Here is a 20,491-nt window from a genome sequence, read left to right on the forward strand (position 1 = left end):
GTAGGCAAATCTTCCCTCAAGTAAAACATCATGTATGAAAATCTAGACTTGCAAAAAAGGTTAAATGCGGGGAGGGGGTGGTTATTTGCATTACAAAAGGAATTTTTAGTTAATGAAAGAACTGATAACAGGGTTCCTTTCAGACAGTCAGTTTCCCAGTATGTTTAAAATGATTTGATTCACACAAAACCGGGTTTACACGTTTTAGGAACATAGCTAGTGTATAAAGCAAAGGACATCTGTAATACAATCATTCAGGCCAGGTCTGAACCACTGTGACAAGTTAACAATAACAATTCTGGGTATTCCCCTCTACCCTTTATAAAAGGATTAGATGAATTCTCCGTGGTTTCAAAGGGCAGAGCTGGGACCAATGGGTGGAAGATACAGCAGGGGAGATTTCAGTTCAGTAAAATGGAAAACTCTACCAAACCACTGCTGTCCAAAACTGGAATGGATTGCCTCTGAGGTGGCATCTTTCCCAACAATTCAAGTAAATTCATCAATTCAAGCAAATTCAACAATTCAAGTAAAAGCTAGGTGTCAACTTGTCAGGACAGTTGGAATGACTCTTGCATGAAATTCGGGAGGTATTTCCCAACCCTAAATACACCAAATATGCAAACTAGATCAATTCTCTGCCTTGGATACCAGGAATAGGTTGAGGAAGGAGGTAGAGAGAGGCTATTCAGGAGGAGGGGTGGAGATAAAGGAAATGAATTGGAAAAAATATTGCTCCTCTGGTTGGGAAGTACTAGATTAAATGAATTCTAAGATTTCTTCTAATTTAAAGATTCTAAAACTCTCCAATTGTTTCACAGATGTTATTTTAACCATATTCCTGGGAGAATTTTCCTATTTTAGTTGTGGAAAACTAGAACATAACACCTAAAGTGACTAGTAAAATGGGAAAAGAATGAAGACATCCTGACCCTTTTAGACTTTTGATCCCACAGGCTTTTCTCAACTGGTGAGAATGAAAGTTGGGGAAACAGAAGATAGAAGCGGCCTTCAAGCTAGAATGGGTGAAAATCAAGTCAACTTCGGAGATCAGTGAAAGATAAGCTCAACCAAGTTTCCATATTACTAGCTTTAAAGACTTCGTACACCAGCATTCTTGGAAAAATACTTCAGAGTATTGTAATCATACAACAAGTGAACCAAGACTGAACGTGTGCAACCAGTGTCCTCTTTAACGGAGCACCTAGAAGAAGATTCTTTGTCCCAGTTAGCCTACTTGTCTTTCAAGTAAAGTTGATCATCTGGCCTTTGAATCAATTGGTTTACTTGGCCATATGTGACCAGATCACACTGCTGTTTCCATTCCTGAGTCTTCTATGCTACAAAGAATACTTCCCTTCCGGTGGACACCAGCTGGCAGGACAAAGCCAGCTCTGCCTAGAGAGAAAGTAAAAAGCCAATTACGGAGAGCAGAACCACTTTGTGATATAGATTTTATGGGTTATCTAGAAAGAGGAGAAACCAGACACTAACAGGAAAGGAATGCTCTCCTGGGCTGGCCCCAGAACCTACTACTAGTAGATGAGAAATCAGAGATTCTGTGCAAAGGGTGATCGTCAGCCAGGAAAAACAGGAAGCTAGCCAGTATCATAGTCAGTCATCCTAAGAAGGAGAGGAAGAAAACATAGGGAATGGGGTGAAGAAGAAATACTCTAGTTATACAAACAGTGATATCGTCTTGGGGGGAGAATCTTTCCTTTGCTGTAGTGCAAGAATTGGCACAAAAGTCAGCACCACTATAGACTCTAGTGCCCCCCATAATCTAATATTCCTCTGCGAGAATATCCCTTTCTGACCCCTGATAGGGAAGCAGAGGGAGGTGAGTCGTGAAGCTGACCCAGATTCTGTGCTCCAGGTGGAGAAGGCCTCAAGAAGGTGAAGGGATGAGCTAATCTGAGCTTCCTGGCCCCATTTTCAGGGATGTGATTAGTGGAGAGGCACCTGGGACCTGCTCCATTTCAGGAAACCCGGTTATGGGAACTGGTGGGGCACAGACTTGGCTCAGGACCCGAGAGAGGCAGTTAACCCTTTCCTATTGCCTATATGAGAAGCAGGCTCTCAACAGATTCCCAGGGGGAAAGAGACTACTCAAGTGGACTTAATTTTGCAACAACCTGATAAGGGGGACATCAGGGATATTTTCCACGTAAGTGCCTAGGGTCATCTCTTCAGGGCCTTTGAATGCTGTAGGGGGAGCCTGAGAACAAGGTAGCTCCTAAGAAGTATCCAGGAATGATATACACAGAGAGGGCACATTCAAAAGGGGAAGACAGCTCAACAGTTCCTAAAATGTCACTGTTCACCTGGTAGCATTCCCTAGCATGTTCTGGCTCCATTCAAACCCTTGGGTTTGGGTCAGAATCAATCCGGGGCTCTTTTGGCCAGACAGGGCATTTCTTCTCAGAATAAACAGCATGTCCCAAAGTGGGCATGCAACAGTAATCCAAATCCTGAGGTAGGTGGAGGAATGCAAACAGAGTCAATATGCCACTAAGTCTAAGGACAGGGGAGAACTGGCTCTCTGAAGACACTGGTAATATGACCCTGCACTCCAGGGCTGAAGATGTCCAAAGCAGCATCCACAGGCTCCTTGGTTGACCTGGTTGACTAAGGTGACCTTAACCTCACACAGGTCATTTCATTTCTTTGGGCCTCAAATTTTTTCATCTATTGGGGATCACTGATAACCTGTACTACAATCCCTTCTGGCTCTAACACTCCACTGCTCTGAGGATGGGGTCTGAGTAAAAACGGTTTTAATAATGTGGAGTCAGTCCAATAGTATGTTAGTTACTAGACCTCAAACAGGATGGGGGCACACACTGATGGGTGAAAGAAGGGTGGGAACTGTGGCTCATTCAAGCCTTAGTTTGTAGGGAGATGAGGGTACCTGAGTTCACTGTCTTAGCTTTTGCACGGAGGGGTTGGCTTCTCATGGTAATGTTAATGTCCCTGTACTACAGAACTCTGAGACCAGCAGTTAGGCAGGTCACAACCACGTGGGAGAAGGAAAGAGTGGTTAAGAGATTTTTCTTTCAGATTCTGGCTCTGCCATTTACAAACTCAGTGTCATACAACCTCTTCTTGGAAGCTCATTCTCATCATTAATAAAACAATGATAATAACACTTCCCTTACAAGATTGGGAGGATTACTTAAGATAAAGGAAAGGTGAAGACCACTTAGCACAGAGTAGGTGCCCACCACATGGCAAGCCTGCATCAAACTTTGTGGACTACAATGGTTTATGTGGTGGCAATCCTGATGGCAGGCCTTCAGATCACAGGCTCCCTTCCTCACTTCTGCCTACATCTGGCTCTGTCCCTGGCCACCTCTGTTAGGCCTCCCCTGCCTCTAGGATGGTACTGGGTATTCCATTGCATGTTCATCCCTGATGCTCACTTCAAGGCCAAGGGCTGGAAGCAGGACGACCAACTCACTTGAAGTACTTCTACGTTGGCAGCTGTTCCTCCACCCTTCCTTCCCAGTGTCATCCTCAAGGTGGGGCATTTTCTGCTGAGCCAACACTCTCCATGGGAAATATTTTAAAGAGCCATCTTCGGCATCTTGGTTTCTCACCCATCAATTAGTGAAGATAACAACTATCTCACAAGATACTTGTGAGGGTAGACAAAATTGATGTAAAGAGCCAGTGGTATCCTACAACAGGTAGTCATTCAATCTTAGCTCCCTTCCCCTTGGCAACTCCCCTTCCTAAAGGGGACACCCGAGAGAGAAGAGAGTGAAAGGGAGAGGAAGGCTCCAACGATTCCCCAAAAGTCAGCTCTCATATCAAGTCCGAGATGGTATTATGATGAATTTTCCATAAATAAAAGCCACCTTTCTGCAATAGATCTACCTATTGAGCAACAGAGATGGGGAGGGTGGTCAACAGTGCTGAGCAAAGATGGACAAGGCTATATGATTCAGGTCTCAAGAGTCATGTCCTCTGGAGTAGCACCAGGGTTGTGTACTGGACAGGCACTCTGCCAGCTCCCCTGCCTGTTCTGCCCAGTCCTGGCTTTCTGGAGCTGGGGTGGAAGAATTTTCGTTGAAGGAAAGCAGCCAACACCCTGCACCACCCTTCTCTTTGGGCAACGCTTTGCCAGGCAGGACTCTCTCTCACCAGTTTTCTTCCAGATGCCTGAGGAACCAACTGCCAAATCATCAGTTTGGGCTCAAGCCCCTCTTACCACGCTCCTCCCTGAAAAGCCCTGAGTTCAGCAGCTGGAGTCTGGAGGACTACCTTCCGATCTGTTGGGAATGCTCTTGGAAAACCCCGGAGCTTCTGTCACCTGGAGCCTAAGAAATCCAGGTCCTGTCGTTGGCATATTTAGTGCACAAACGTGGGGGGCTTGTTCCCTTCCAGATCCTGCCTCGGGGCTGGCTGGGCACCCTGGGATTAAGCTGGGAATCTGCTTGGGACAGGTTGCCAGATAAAATGCAAGACGCCCAGTCTTGAATTTCAGAAGAACGAATGTTTTTTTAGTATACGTATGTTCCAAATATTGCATGGGATACACGTATGACTAAAAAATTGTGTTTTATTATTATTTTTTTTAAAATCTGAAATTCAAATTTAACTCTTTTTTAACTTAACAAGGGTGGGAAACCAGAGGTTGGCCTGGGGCACTTGGGGCAGTCCCCTCAGGAGGTGAGACTGTTTGGAGGTCAAGCACCGGTTTGGGGATCCCGCTTCCGGCACCGGCAGCCCCTCTCCCGGCGGAGGCAAAGCGCTGAGGGCTGCAGCCCTCAGCAGCTGAGGTCTCGCGCTGGGACCGTGGGAAAGTTCTTTCGGGAGGAAGGGAGAAGTGGTGGCCTGTCCTCATTCTTGCTCTCCTGCAGCCTCGGTTGCCACCCGCGGGCTCCCCCCAACCCCGCGGCCTGCCCAGCGGCCGGCCCACGGTCAGCCTCTACCGCGGGCACCCTCCGGACCACTCCTAGCAGGACCCGGCGGCTCGCCGCAGGGAGGAGGGGCGGGGCAGGCGGCGCTGAGTGCGCAGGCGCGGCGAACCGGTGGGCGGGGCTCGCGCGCGCACGCGCGGCGAACCGGTGGGCGGGGCTCGCGCGCGCACGCGCGGGCGGGAAGGGACGGCGTCGCGCGGCCAGGCGTGGGCGTGGGCGTGGGCGCGAGCGGAGGTCGAATCCCTGGCGGGCGCCCAGCGATTGGGCGTCGCTATTGCTCGCCGAGCGGAATGGAGGGGATGGCCGTGGCCGTCTGCGAGGTGATGCCGGGAAGGGAGTGAAAGCGGAGGAGGACACTCTGAGGAGACGGGCCTCGTGAGGAGGCCGCGAAGTTTGGGCAGAGGGGTCTGGCTTTGCCTGAGGGGGAGAAGGAAGGTTCGGGAATGATAGGATTCGGTGAAAGTCAGCGTGTCCCTCGCGGGGTTGTGAGGAGCAGAAGAGAAGTGGGGCGTGGGAGCATCTGGGCAGTAAAGCCCGCGGGGTGCTCAGTGAGGAGAATTTAGTCAGTGGGTGGCATGGCCGTCCTCTGAGCGCTGGTGTCGCCCCCACCTGACAGCTGAGAAAACCGAGGCTCAGGCAGCTCAAGTGTTTGCCAAACCTCAGCGGACGCCCAGGTTCGAGCCCGGATGCCAGCCCAGGAGGATCCGCCCGTGCCGGGAGGGCGAGCAGAAAGCAGGGGTGGGCGACCTGCGGGGAAGTCGGGGCCATCCGGTGCAAAGTGGGAGCGAGGGAAAGCCGTATCCGGCCCGCGGGTCAGCCGAGGTGTGGAGGGGATTCCTGGGTCAGGTCCCAGAGCAGCTGCCTGATGAGAGGCTGAGGTTCGGAGGCCTCACTCACCCAGCTCGGACCACACCACGCGTCAGAGATGCTCTGGGGGGTGGGACTGAACCCCTGGCCCCGACTTGCCACCTTTGTTCGTTCATGACAGCGTTTTTACAGCCTTACATGATTGAATTCTTAACTACTGGCCTCGTATTAGACAGATTAACTACTAGTACGTAACTGCTAGACAGGTGAAATAGGACCAGAGGCCACAAGGGGTTGACCTGAAGGCACCTCGAGTTCTCCCAGTCTTCCTGCCTTCTTTGTTATCAGAGAGAGTTGGAGGTTTAGATTTTACAGATGACAGAACCTAGCATAGAACCCAGAGCTTCTGACTCACAGGCTGATGTTCTTTTCCCAACTGCTCTCTCATTGTGGATAAAGAAACTGCGGGAAAATCTGAACAGAGGGAGCACAGTAAGTCAGAGGATGTGTGAAGGAAAGTGTTAGGCTGTAGAAATGCCTGGAAACCTTTCTTACAAACTGGTACAAATTGGGATCTTAGTTCCCAAGTTCTCATGCTGGGATCTCCCTGCCTTTAAAAAGAAAGTGGGGGGGGGGGCGGGGTAATAATTTTCGCTATGGTACCTCAGTGTGGAAGTGAGAGTCTACTTTCATAAATAGTAATGGAAATTAAATACAATATGTTTTATTTTAAAATTGTCTCATCAAGATTGAATGTTTTACCAAGATATCGTGGAGACCTGTTAAACTTAAAATATTGTGTGCAGATGAATTTGTTAGAAATAATAGCTAATATTTATTAAGCATTTACTATATACCAGGCACTGTGTTAAACATTTTGCACGTATTGTTTTGTTTACATTCAGCAGCTGCTGTATGTGGTAGATTTGTCCTCATTTTTATAAACGAGGAAGCTGAGGTACAGGGAAGTTAAGTAATTTGCGCAAGGTCACATGCTAGTGTTTGGCTCATCAGGGATTCAAACCCAGGCATCTGCTTCTGGAGCCAGTGCTCTTAACTAGTATTCTGACCCTCAGAAGTGTTGATTTAATGAAAGGTAAAGGTGATTCACAAGCAGACGCCATTCTTATTCATAATCTTCATGTTGGCTTTTATTTAGGGAGAAGAAAAAAATAAAACAGGAAAAACAAACTCCCACTTAATTTTTTCAAATTATTATTTCCAGATGAACTTATCCTTTGACTAAAGCAATTTTTTGTCTCCATTTCCTGTCTTGGACATTGTGTTGAATTTCGCTGTCTCCTTTTTTATGTCACTCACCTAGCTGTTTCTTCTGTTTAGACACAATGCTTTGTTCTTAACAATTGTAAATCTGGCATTTTGCAAGCAAGAATATTAGTTTTTGGAAATGAGAATTATTAATTTAACTGTGTCATACAAGTTTATTATTACCATGATTTTTAAAAGAAGGTTGTGTTTTCTTTGAATTGTGCCCTTTTCAGATACTGAAATATTTAATTATTCACTGGAGGTGTGAAACAGCAAGAATATCAAAGGGAGCATTGCTAGAAGGAGAGCTAGTGATTTCCATAGAAGCATTAAACTCTAAGCACCAGGCAAATACTCTTCATTGTGTAACAACTAGTAAGTGGAGGAAGAAAAAATATTGATTTCTATCTTTGTTTTGTCATGATTTATGTTATAGTTTATTTAAACATTTCAATTAGTCATAATCTTTTATTATGTTATTACTCCAGAGTTGTTCCATAATTAAACTTAAGTGATTATGAAGTAAGTATCTGGTGATAGATTTACAAATCTGTCATACAGGAAAGGTGAGTAGGATGACTTATCAAAGGATTATTTATGTTACTGGTTTAAGTTTAGATTGCTCAGAAACAATCTAACTCTTGCTCTTGGTTTTAACCTCCTTTTTCATAGCTAAATTATATTACATTGAATTTTGTATCCTCTTTCATTCATGTCCAGCCTTTGGTAGTTGGAAAAGAGCAAAAAAAAAAAAAGAAATTAAGTGATGAATGGTGCATACTTTGATAATTCTAACTTGCAGTTAATTTGAAAATATATATCTCTTCCATTTGGCTCTTACTCTTTCATCATGTTTGCCTGTACTCTTGGAAAGCTGATGCACTGAGTGGCCCTGACACAATTTTCTTGAACTTGTGAAGTGATAACTTTTTTGTCTGACTGTTTTTTGGGGGGGTGTGTGTGTGTGTAGGTTTATTGAAGAATACTTTGGAATGAAGTTGTCCCATCAGCCTTAGAGGAGTCACCCTGAGTCCCAGTTGAGACTGGATAGTACTTTAGGCTCTACAAGACATTTTCTCACCTGAACTGGAACGACCTGTCTTCTCTTTGTTTACCTAGCAGTAAACATCCTCAAGAGGGGTATGATAGTTTGGTTTGCTGTTACTCCACATGAACTCCACTCTGATTGGACAGAGTTCCCACCATTCGTGAGAGAGGTGGTTAGTTACATGGCTAGGGTGATATTGGTCTGCATATGGTTCTCTTAGCTTGTGCATTGATTCTGATCCAGTAAACTGTGCTCAAGGTGGCAGGGTTGATTTCACTCAAAGGGACTTGAGCCACAATAGCTTTTGGCAAGAAACTGAATTCTGTAGACATTTTGAGCCTAATGGACCTCTTCAGCCCATCTAGTATAAGGGGCCTTTCTCTTCTGCTTATTGTCTCTTTATTATTTTAATTATTTTTTTGACAGGAGGAAAGGCGATACGTGCTTGTCATTAGACGTTATAACATTACAGAAACATATATTACGGAAAATGAGACTCTTCAGTAATCTCACCTCTTGAGATAATTATTAACATTCAATATATATTCTTCTAGATTTTTCTATGCATATGTTCAGAGTCTTTCACCAGGTGGATAAAAAGCCAGATTGCCAGCATTCTGGGATTGAGGGATTGGGGTGGGGGGAGTGGGGGGGGTTGTATCTTAGCATTCAATGTTTATGTTCACTCAATCCGTTTGTTTTTAGTACAACTTTAGTTCCCAGCCCAGAGACCCATGCTTCTATCTTTTCAAAGAATAACCTCCCCTCAACCCCTCACCAAGGTTAGGGAGGGCCAGTCCTTAGACGGCTGAGTGGAGAAGGGAATCTGAAGATCTGACTACTTCTTAAATTCATTTTTTCAGCTGACTCTCCTTATTTTGGCTCCCACTCCTACTTCCAGAGGTTCCTAATACTGCCATTTTTGAGTCTTTGGGGATTTTGTTGTATAATTGGTGTCGTTTCTTCACCTTTCCCTTTTTTGGCTTATAATTCAATTTTTCAGGTCTTGAGTCCGAAATCCTTTCCCACTAGTCCTTCTGCTTTTCTGTTTCTATAATATTGTTATAATAATCTTTCTCTCTTATTTTCTATCTTTGTGGGTTTATTCCTTTAAAAAATACTCCTTTACCATTTTATTGAGATTTCAGGAGGGAGTAAAAGTAGATGTGTATGTTCAATCTGTCATCTTTACCTGAAAGTGTGGATTGGTGTCATTGGGCTAGGGCTGGGAACTAAACCTGGGGCTGCTGTAACAAAGTATCACAAACCGGGTGGCTTAAAACAAAGTAAATTTATTCTCTCACAGTTATGAAGGCCAGAAACCCACAATCAGGATCTCAGCAGGGTTGGTTCCTTCTGGAGGCTCTGAGGGAGAAATCTATTCCTTATCTCTCTCCTAGCTTCTGGTAGTTGCCAGCAAGCCCTTGGTGTTTCTTGACTTGTAGATGTATTGCTCCAATCTCTGTCTCTGTCTACATGTAATGTCCTCCCTTGTGTTTGTGTCTTCACATGGCCTTCTTATAAGGACACCAATTGGATTTAGGGCCACTCTAACCCAGTATGACTTCATCTTGATGACATTTATGAAGACCCTATTTCCACGTAAGGTCATATTCACAAGTAATGGGCCTCAGTTCTTCAAAATCTCTTTTAGAGGCACAAAATGCAACTCACAACAAACCAGAAAATTTTGTTGCTGGAATGATCCATCTGTGAGAAGCTTAGAGATGACTATATATTAGGTTGGCCAAAAGGTTTGTTTGGTTTTTTTTCTGTAAGATGGCTCTAGTAGTATTTAGTTGTCTTTAACTTCATTCAAAACAATTTTGTTAGATTGTATTGTGACAGCTGTCATATCAGCGTGCATTTAAAAAAAACATCAGAATTGGTGAATTTTTGTGTAGCCATTTTAATATCAAAGATGGAAGAAAAAGCAACATTTTCAGCATATTATGCTTTATTATGTCAAGAAAGGTAAAAACACAACTGAAACGCAAAAAAATTTGTGCAGTGTATGGAGAAGGTGCTGTGACTGATTGAATGTGTCAAAAGTGGTTTGCGAAGTTTCGTGCTGGAGATTTCTCACTGGACGATGCTCCACGGTTGGGCAGACCTGTTGAAGTTGATAGGGATCAAATCGAGACATTAATTGAGAACAATCAACATTATACTACACGGGAGATAGCCGACATACTCAAAATATCCAAATCAAGCGTTGAAAGTCACTTGCAGGACTTCCGTGGTGGTGCGGTGGTTGAGAGTCTGCCTGCCAATGCAGGGGACATGGATTCGATCCCTGGTCCGGGAAGATCCCACATGCCACTGAGCAACTAAGCTCGTGCGCCGCACACAACTACTGAATCTGCATTCTAGAGCCCGCGAGCCACAACTACTGAGCCCACGCACTCTAGGGCCCATGTGCCACAACTACTGAAGCCCGCGTGCAAAGAGCCCATGCTCTGCAACAAGAGAAGCCACTGCAATAAGCCCGCACGCAGCAACGAAGACCCAACGCAGCCAAAAATAAATAAAATTTAAAAAAAAAATCATTTGCACCAGCTTGGTTATGTTAATTGCATTGATGTTTGGGTTCCACATAAGTTAAGCGAAAAAAACCTTCTTGACTGTATTTCCGCATGTGATTCTCTACTTAAACGTAACGAATGTTATGTTCCATTTTTAAAACAAATTGTGACAGGAGATGAAAAGTGGGTACTGTACAATAATGTGGAATGGAAGAGATCGTGGGGCAAGCGAAATGAACCACCATCAACCACACCAAAGGCTGGTCTTCATACAAAGAAGGTGATGTTGTGTATATGGTGGGATTGGAAGGGAGTCCTCTATTATGAGCTCCTTCCAGAAAACCAAACAATTAATTCCAACAAGTACTGCTCCCAGTTAGACCAACTGAAAGCAGCACTCTGAAAAGCATCCGGAATTAGTCAACAGAAAATGCATAATCTTCCATCAGGATAACGCAAGACCACATGTTTCTTTGATGACCAGGTGAAAACTGTACAGCTTGGCTGGGAAGTTTTGATTCATCTGTTGTATTCACCAGACATTGCACGTTTGGATTTCCATTTATTTTGGTCTTTACAGAATTCTCTTAATGGAAGAATTTCAGTTCCCTTGAAGACTGTGAAAGGCACCTGGCCCAGTTCTTTGCTCAAAAAGATAAAAAGTTTTGGGAAGATGGAATTATGAAGTTGCCTGAAAAGCGGCAGAAGGTAGTGGAACAAAACGGTGAATACGTTGTTCAATAAAGTTCTTGGTAAAATGAAAAGTGTCTTTTATTTTTACTTAAAAGCTGAAGGAAATTTTTTGCCAACCCAATAGTTTTTCCTATCAGTAATTGTTGAAGGCTTTAACAAATATTATTTACTGCAGTGTTTCCCAAAATGTGTGCTACAGGATGTTTATATAAATTATGAGAAAGGAGTTATGCAGTCATCTAAACTTGAGGAATGCTGGTTAAAATCAAATGAGTTTTGTTACTTTAGATCTTCTCAGAACCTTTAATATGCAAGCACGGACTGTGAATCTTTAAAAATGGGCTGTAGTATATAGCATTTCCCAAACATATTTGACCTCGTAGCTTTTTTAAAAATCATCTTCTGTTCTATAAAGAGAATTTGGGAGAATGCTGTTGCTTTAAAAATATGTGTTCTGTCATCTTTGCATTTGAAGGGTAGCACTTTATTTAATACAGAAAGATTAGAAGCATAGCTGAAAATTTGGGGCTGGGTTGGGTGTGGAGCAGGCAGAATGATTGCTCTCCCTGCACATGTTCACCCAAAGTGACCCATTTTCAACAATTGTTGATATGATACTTGTTAAAACTAAGAAAGGTTGTTGGAACAGTGTGATATACGCAGTTGAGAAACATCATGGACACACTGTGAGACATACAGTTTGTGGTTTGTTTCTTGTTGATATTCTAGCTCCTCACTAATCACTGGTGTCGGCCTGCTACCACCTTCCATCCCTGTCCCAATCACAATCACCCACTCCTTTAGGTCAGAATCAGTGTATACCTGTGAGGAACACTAAGTTTAAAAAAAAAAAAAAAGATTGTTTTTGTTAAATATTCTATGCTACCTGGGCTCAAGCCTTTTGAAATATGTATCATTTATCCAGAATCATTCAAAATCTGGAGATCTAGAGCAATGCTATCTGATAGAACTTTTTGTGATGATGGAAATGTTCTTTATGCTGTTCAATACCGTAGCCATTAGCCACACTTGGCTATTGAACACTTGAAATGTGGCTAGTGTGACTGAGGAACGGAGTTTCTCATTTGATATATTTAGTTAGATTTAAATAGCCTCATGTAGCTAGTAGCTACTGTATTGGACAGCACACATTTAGAGAATGGTATTGCCTCTCACCCTAGATCAGTGTTTCTCAACCTTTTTTTCCTGCCTGAAGAATACATATTTCTTGAGGGATAGACACATTTCCATTGGTTCTTGTGGCAGTGGTTCTTAGATTCTTAACTACGGGGTCGCATCACTCTGGGGGAAGGCATGTTCTATTTGGGAAAAAAGCCTCCAGGTGATTCTGATCTTTTCCCCCCTCTTAGGTGCCTGCTTCCTCCCTTACCCTCTTTCCCTGAAGAATTACTGCTCTAAGTGCTCGAATGTTCAGATTTAGAACTCTAGGTACAGATAATTCTTACCTGATAGTCTAGTAAAGAGTAAATTTACTAAAGAGTAAATTGGTTAAAAGAAAGGCCAAAAATTTTAATTGAATCTCATACTGGAATATGAGTTATTGGCACAATATACTCTGATTACTAGCAACAGTCTGTGGTCTTCCTATGATCCTCTTCTATCGGGAATAGTAATATCCAAAGAGGCAGCCCTGGTGTTTAATATAGGTAAAAAGAGTTGCTATTTGGTTCTCATCTCTAAGAAGTTATTCTGCCCCTGAACAGTTGTAGCCTCATAATAATTCTTTGGTGCCTCCATTTTTACTGAATTCATTGGTAGTGACCATCTTTTAATGTTCTGTATTTATAAACAGTGATTTCAGGCTCCCATATGATTCTTTAGATGAAATCCATTGAATTGCTTTATTTATGATACTTCTTTGTATTCTGTTTCTTACAGTTGCTTCTGCAGGAAGCATTTTTGGCGGTTTGGTCCTCAAGAAGTTCCTAAAAGGTAAAGAATTACCCATCTTCCACAAGATTAAATCTCTTCCTGTCAATAAATTTAGTATTTTCTGAAACAAACTTAACATATACTGAAAGATAGAGTTGTCAGATTTAGCAAATAAAAATACTGGACACTCACTTAACTTTGAATTTCAGGTAAACAATGAATACTTTTTTAGTATATTTTCATGTTCCATGCAGCAGTTTATCCTGTAATTTATCTGAAAATCCTGCTGAAAGATGATCTATAAAATTGTACAGATACAGGAAAATTGTATAGACCTAAGACAAGATACCTAGGTCACTGTAGCTTCTCTGAATACTCTCTATACAACCTCAGGCAGAATTTTCCCAGATGTAAAATACAATTTTTAGTAAAGTATTTGTTCCCATCTACCTCAAAGAAATAATATATGGAGAATGCTTTTACTATAAAAGATTTTGGCTGGTATTAATACTGTTTTCCACATGCCAAGGTTTATGGTTTAGGAGTTTTCAGTGACCTTAGTTTTAGAAGTTCTTTCCTTTGATTTGAGAATAATCTAAAACCAAAGGACATATGTACATTATTTTAAGGAGACCAAAATGATTTGAGAACCATTGTGCTTTCATTTTTATCTTTTATGGTTGTGTGGCTTGTAAATATTATCTAATGGGTCTGTCTTTTCCTAATGAGTGGTTAATTAACAATTTTTTTTTTTTTTTGACCACAACAAAAGCAACAATGATTGCAATTACCAAACACGAAACACACTCATACTATGTCATAATATTGCCTTTCTTCCCTTTATTATTCTGCATCATTATTCTACGTTTCCTTCAGATATCTTCTACTTTTAAGGCTTTAACTATCATTTCTATGTTGATGAGACATTTTTTTGTCTCTATCTCTAATGTGTTTCCAGCTTTGATTGTCAATTGGACTATTCCATTTGAGGGTTCCTCTGGAATATCATGTGCAACATGTCTAAAATAGGGTTCATTTTCTTAAACTAACTTGCTGTGTAATCTCCATTCCTTTCAGTGATACTAACATTTTCATAATTCTCCAGGCTTAAAATTTTTGGCTTTCTTTGAGGGGAAGGGGAGGCTTCTCCTTTTCTTTTCTCCATTATCTAATGTAATTGAATTTTTGGTTAATTCTGCTTTTATAGTGTAGAATTATTATTTATTAAATTATATATTAATTTAAACACAGCTTTATGTTCCTCCCATAACGACTCCCAATTGCTTATTAGAATAAAACACCTCAGACAGGATTTGAGGTCCTCTGTCAATTAGAATAATCTTCTGCACTTTGAAGGATGATGCTCATTAAGATAGATAAATTCTTCTGTGTTTAAAAATTCTCATTCCTTTATATTAACATATGTACTACTATTCTGCATCATATAGTTATCCATTTATGTAGAAATCCATTTACATATTCATTTGTTATCCATTTATGTAGAACTAATTCTATCATAAATATCTATTTGGTGAAACGGGATAGTTTTAGCTTGTCCTTCTTGCCCAGATCTAGAAGCTACTTCCTAACATGTCTGTACTTTAGTGAAGAAAAGAAGGAAAAGAAAGGGTAGAAGAGAGTGATGAGATGGAGGAATATGAAAAAAGCCATATATATATATATATATATAGGTATATACTTAATACCTTATTTCACTGTTTTTTTTGTCTCTCCTAGTCATATTATTTTTACTTGTTTTTTAATCTTATTTTAAATATCTCCTCATTCCCATGTTTATTGACATAATTTAACTCTTTACTAAAATACAGTTTGGCCAATCATTTAAAAAAACGTTCATGTATTTTTCCCAAGTAAGAAAATTTACAACCTTTGTTTTCTTCAAAAGACTAGATAGGAATACCAACCCTTGAAAGTGGGGAAGACAGTTTTGCTGTTGATGTATGGTTACATAGTTATGATAGTTCAGCTTTTGCCTCCAAAATGGCATCAGGGAGATTTAAAAAGGAAAATATTTAGTTTTGTCCCTTTTGTTAATTTGTTGGGAATGGAAGTCAGTAGTTGTGCTTTTCATACATTGGAGAGATTGATGTGTCCAGGCTTGCTCAGCATTGAGTGAAAAACTCACAATGGTGAACTCTTGGATGTCTGACTTAATATATATTTTTAAAGTCTGAGATTCTCATAATCAAAAATTTAAACTCTATTCTTTTATATCTTACAAGATCAACAACTCCAAATCTCACTACTTATCTAACGCTTTTTCTCCTGGGAGCTTGTTTTGTAGACATGACCTCATTCTCGAGAGATAGGTCAGACATAAGTTATCACCATTTCTGTTTCAGGGATGAGGAAACTGAGACTTACCTCAGTCTCCGATATTAAGTTTAGAAGTAAGGGAAGAGTTTGGGGACTTAGGTCATTGGTTATCCTGTGAGTCCACACTTAACCCTCACGCTTTTGATACATTCTAAATAGTCTCTTGCTGCTAAATTTGCATAACACATGGCAAGATTTTATCAAGAGAAGATTGACTGAAGATCAAGAGAAGTTAAAATAAATGAATTTGTCTTTTTTTGTTTCTTTAATATTTAAATATGCCCTTTATTGGTTTGAGGAAGTTCTCTTTTAGTCCTGGCTTGCTGAGAGTTTTTATTAGGAATGGATGTTGGATTTTATCGAATGTTTTTATGCATTTATTGAGAAGATCATATGATTTTTCTTTTTTAGGCTGTTAATATGGTGAATTACATTGATTTTCAAATGTTAAACCAACTTTGCATTTCTGGGATAAATCCCAGTTGGCCATGATGCATTATGTATCCTTTTTATGTATTGTTGGATTTGATTTGCTGACATTTTATTTATTTATTGAAAAAACTTTTAAAAATAAATTTATTTATTTTGTTTATTTTTATTTTTGGCTGTGTTGGGTCTTTGTTGCTGCGCACAGGCTTTCTCTAGTTGCAGCGAGTGGGGGCAACTCTTCATTGCGGTGCGTGGGCTTCTCATTGTGGTGGCTTCTCTTGTTGTGGAGCACGGGCTCTAGGCGCGTGGGCTTCAGCAGTTGTGGCTCGCAAGCTCAGTAGTTGTGGCTCACGGGCTCTAGAGCGCAGGTTCAGTAGTTGTGGCACACGGGCTTAGTTGCTCCACAGCATGTGGAAACTTCCCGGACCAGGGCTCGAACCCGTGTCCCTTGCATTGGCAGGCAGATTCTTAACCACTGCGCCACCAGGGAAGCCCGATTTGCTGACATTTAAAAAATAATTTTTCCATCTGTGTTCATAGGAAGTATTTGTAGTTTTCTTTTCTTGTAATGACTTTGTCTTATTTTGGTATCAGAGTAATGCTGACTTTATAAAATGAGTTAGGATGTATTCTCTGTTCTTCAATTGTCTAGAAGAATTTCTGTGGAAGGTATTATTTCTTCCTTAAATATTTGGTACAGTTCATCAAAGGAAGCCATCCGGGCCTGATTTTTCCTTTGTGGGAAGTATTTTAACACAAATTCAATTTCTTTGATAATTATAGGGCTATTCAGATTATTTTGTTTTTTCGAGTAAGTGTGGGTAGTTTGTACCTTTCAAGGAATTTGTCCATTTCATCTAAGTTGTTAAATTTATTGGCATAAAATTGTTCATAATATACCCTTATTATCCTTCCAACACTTGTAGAATCTCTAGCAATATCACCTCTCTCACTCCTGATGTTGGTGATTTATATTCGTTCTCTCTTACTTTCTCACTTTCTCTTTCTTTAATCAGTCTCGCTAGAACCATATTCTTTCTGTTGTATTCGATTTCATTGATTTTCACTCTGATTTTTATTCTTTCCTTTCTTCTGCTTGTTTTGGATCTCTTTTGCTTTTCTGTTTCTAGTTTCTTAAAGTGGAAGCTGTAATCATTGATTTGAGACCATTCTTTTTTACACTGAAGTCATGATATTCTTTTAAATAGTTCTTTTAGTAGTTCTAAAGTTTTTAAATGATATTTAATTATTATATAATTATAATTAATCTAGAGTTTATGTTTATTTATGATACAAGTTAGGAATCTAATTTAAATCTTTTCCTTTCCCCAATAATTTGTGTTATTATTCTTTCATAAACTAGGGCTCTATATATGCTTGGATCTGTTTCTGGGTGCTCTAGTCTTTATGTCTGTCCCTAGGCCGGTATCATAGAGTCTTATTTCCTAAAGCTTTAGAATTAATCTTGTTGTATGATAGGGCAAATCCCCCCTCCTTATTTTTTTACAGAATTGCCTTTGGTTTTTTAAAAAATTAATTAATTAATTTATTTTTGTCTGTGTTGGGTCTTCGTTTCTGTGCGAGGGCTTTCTCTAGTTGTGGCGAGCGTGGGCCACTCTTCATTGCGGTGCGCGGGCCTCTCACTATCGCGGCCTCTCTTGCTGCGGAGCACAGGCTCCAGACGCGCAGGCTCAGTAGTTGTGGCTCACGGGCCCGGTCGCTTCGCGGCATGTGGGATCTTCCCAGACCAGGGCTCGAACCCGTGTCCCCTGCATTGGCAGGCAGATTCTCAACCACTGCGCCACCAGGGAAGCCCTGCCTTTGGTTTTTAAAACCATTATCTTGCTTATGAATTTTTTTAAAAATTTATTTATTTTTGGCTGCTTTGGGTCTTCGTTGCTGCACGCAGGCTTTCTCTAGTTGAGGCGGGCGGGGGCTACTCTTTGTGGTGCTCGGGCTTCTTATTGCGGTGGCTTCTCTTGTTGCAGAGCACGGGCTCTAGGCGCGTGGGCTTCAGTATTTGTGGCACGTGGGCTCAGTAGTTGTGGCTCCCGGGCTCTAGAGCGCAGGCTCGGTAGTTGTGGCGCACGGGCTTAGTTGCTCCGCGGCATGTGGGATCTTCCCGGACCAGGGCTTGAGCCTGTGTCCCCTGCATTGGCAGGCGGATTCCCAACCACTGCGCCACCAAGGAAGTCCCGCCTATGAATTTTATAGTTAGTTAAGTTCCATGAAAAATCTTATTGTGATCTTGATTGTTTTATTCTGAATTTGTATGTTAATTTGGTAGCAATTAGCATTTTTATAGTATTGTTTCTGTGAGTTGATATACTTTATCATTTATTTAGATCTTCTTTTTCTTAAAAAAAATGTTATTTAATTTTAATTGTCACAACTGGGAGGTAGGCCCTATAATCTCCAGTATATAGATTCTAGAGAATAAGGGACTTTCCCAAGAGCACCTGGCTAGTAAAGCCGAAGCCTGCCTGACTCCAGAGGCCATTTTGCTAGATTTTATTATTTGTTTGAAATATTTTCTTCTCTCCCTATGGGCTGGGCCATGTAACTTGCTTGGGCCAGTGAAATGTGAATGGAAGTAATGTGCACCACCTTCCAGGAGAAGCTTTAAGAGCCAGTGTGTTTTTCAGTCATAGCTCCTTTTCTTCTGCTATGAGGCTAGGATGCCTATGATGGAAGGTGCTCCTTTAGCCTGGATCCTGCTTTGGAGTGACTCCTTTTTGTGCTTGCCTGGCATGCTGCAACCTCTTAATTGGTTTCTAGAGTTCTCAAAAAGGCAATTTGATATTGTTGTTAAGTTTGGTATCTCCAAGGGAGAGTGAGGGCCTGATACTTGCTCTTCTGCCATCTTGCTGACGTCATTCCTATTTAAATCTTCTTTTATGTTAACACTTCGTAATTCTTTTTGTAAGTCCTAGGCATCTTTTGTTGTATTTATTCCTAATGTCTTATAGTTTTTATTGCTATTGTGGGTGGTATTCATTTTTTCAATATTACTGACTCGAACTGTTATAAATTTTGATAATTTATCTGTAGGTTCTGTTGGATCTTCTATAAGGACAATCAAAGCATTTCTAAATTCTTACTGTTTTTTTCTTTTCATTTTCACTTCTTTTATGGCTTATTTCTTTTCCTTGTCATATTGCATTAGATAGAACAATATTAGTATTGGGTAGAAGAGCACAGGTGATATTAGGCATCTGTGTCTTGCCTTCCTTCAATGATATTACTTAAAATTCTACCATAAAGTATGATTTTACTATAGTTTTCTGATATTTGCTCCTTGTCAGGTTAAGGAATTTCTCTTCTCTTCTTAATTTGCCAGTAGTGTTTGTTATAAATGAGTATTGTACTTCAAAAGTGCTTTTTCTACATCTTTTGGGATTATGATATGGTTTTTTAAGTCTTTAATCTATTAATGTGATGAGTTATGGTGATAGACTTTCTGATAAAAAACACCCTTGCTGGTTGTATCACAATTTCATTATATAATTGTTACATATCCTGGATTTAACTTTTGCATCTGTATTCCTAGTGAGGTTGGTTTATATTGTCCTTGTCTTATTTTGGTATCAAGATTATACTAGCTTTGTAAAATGAGTTGAGTAGGTTTATCCATTTCTGTTCTCGAACTTTTTGTATCTGTCCTCTGAAAATTTGGTAAAATTACCCTGTAAAAAAATCATTTGAACCTGGTATTTTGGGGGTGTGGGAGGTGAAGAAGGAATTATTTTTGATAACCAACTTGCTTTCTTTAATAATGTTTGGTTTGTTACGTTTTCTGTTTCCCCTAGAGCCAATTTTGGAAATACGGTTGATCCTTGAACAACATGGGGGGTTGGGCCGCCGACCCCTCACACAGTCGAAAATCTGCTACTGTTATCTCTGCCTCAAAAACAAATGAATTGATAAATGACTCACCCAAAGGCAGGAAGTTGAAACAGTTTGGATAGAATCAGGACTCAAACCCTAGTTCTTTTGATTTCACATATTGTGATCTCTAATCAGACACAAACTTTGCCCCACACTTAATTAAAGATCTGTAAAATGAAAATGCAGGTACTATAGTTATTGAAAAAAAAATCAGCATATAAGTGGACCCACGCAGTTCAAATGCGTGTTGTTCAAGGGTCAACTGTATATATATATTAAAAAAAAATGCATGTGCGCACACACACACACATACATTATCCCTTATTCCTTTTAATTCATTCATCCAGTACATATTTATTGAGCACCTGCTATGTGTTCGGCATTTCATCTTAGTTTTCAGATTAATTGATGTTAAGTTATTTATAGTATTCTTTAAAAAAATTTTTTTTATTATTCTTTTTTGGCTGCTGGTTGGGTCTTTGTTGCTGCACGTGGGCTTTCTCTAGTTGTGGCGAGCGGGGGCTACTCTTTGATGTGGCGTGGGGACTTCTCATTATGGTGGCTTCTCGTTGCAGAGCACGGGCTCTAGGTGCGCAAGCTTCAGTAGTTGCAGCATGCCGGCTCAGTAGTTGTGGCACGCGGGCCCTAGAGCGTGTGGGCTTCAGTAGTAGCAGCAC

General features: G+C 40.9%; 1 protein-coding gene across 1 annotated transcript in view; it reads left to right on the top strand.

Annotated features, from left to right (window-relative positions):
- The first annotated feature begins 5,121 nt into the window (after positions 1-5,121).
- TOP6BL (TOP6B like initiator of meiotic double strand breaks) overlaps positions 5,122-20,491 on the top strand; it is a 91,415-nt gene continuing 76,045 nt past the window's right edge. Inside the window, exons 1-3 of the mRNA XM_068554421.1 lie at positions 5,122-5,245; positions 7,235-7,376; positions 13,167-13,220. Coding sequence (XP_068410522.1) covers positions 5,216-5,245; positions 7,235-7,376; positions 13,167-13,220 — 226 coding nt within the window. The 5' untranslated portion in view covers positions 5,122-5,215. The remainder of the gene's footprint in view (positions 5,246-7,234; positions 7,377-13,166; positions 13,221-20,491) is intronic.

Source organism: Eschrichtius robustus, chromosome 11, assembly GCF_028021215.1.
Source record: "Eschrichtius robustus isolate mEscRob2 chromosome 11, mEscRob2.pri, whole genome shotgun sequence".
Taxonomy (NCBI): Eukaryota; Metazoa; Chordata; class Mammalia; order Artiodactyla; family Eschrichtiidae; genus Eschrichtius; species Eschrichtius robustus.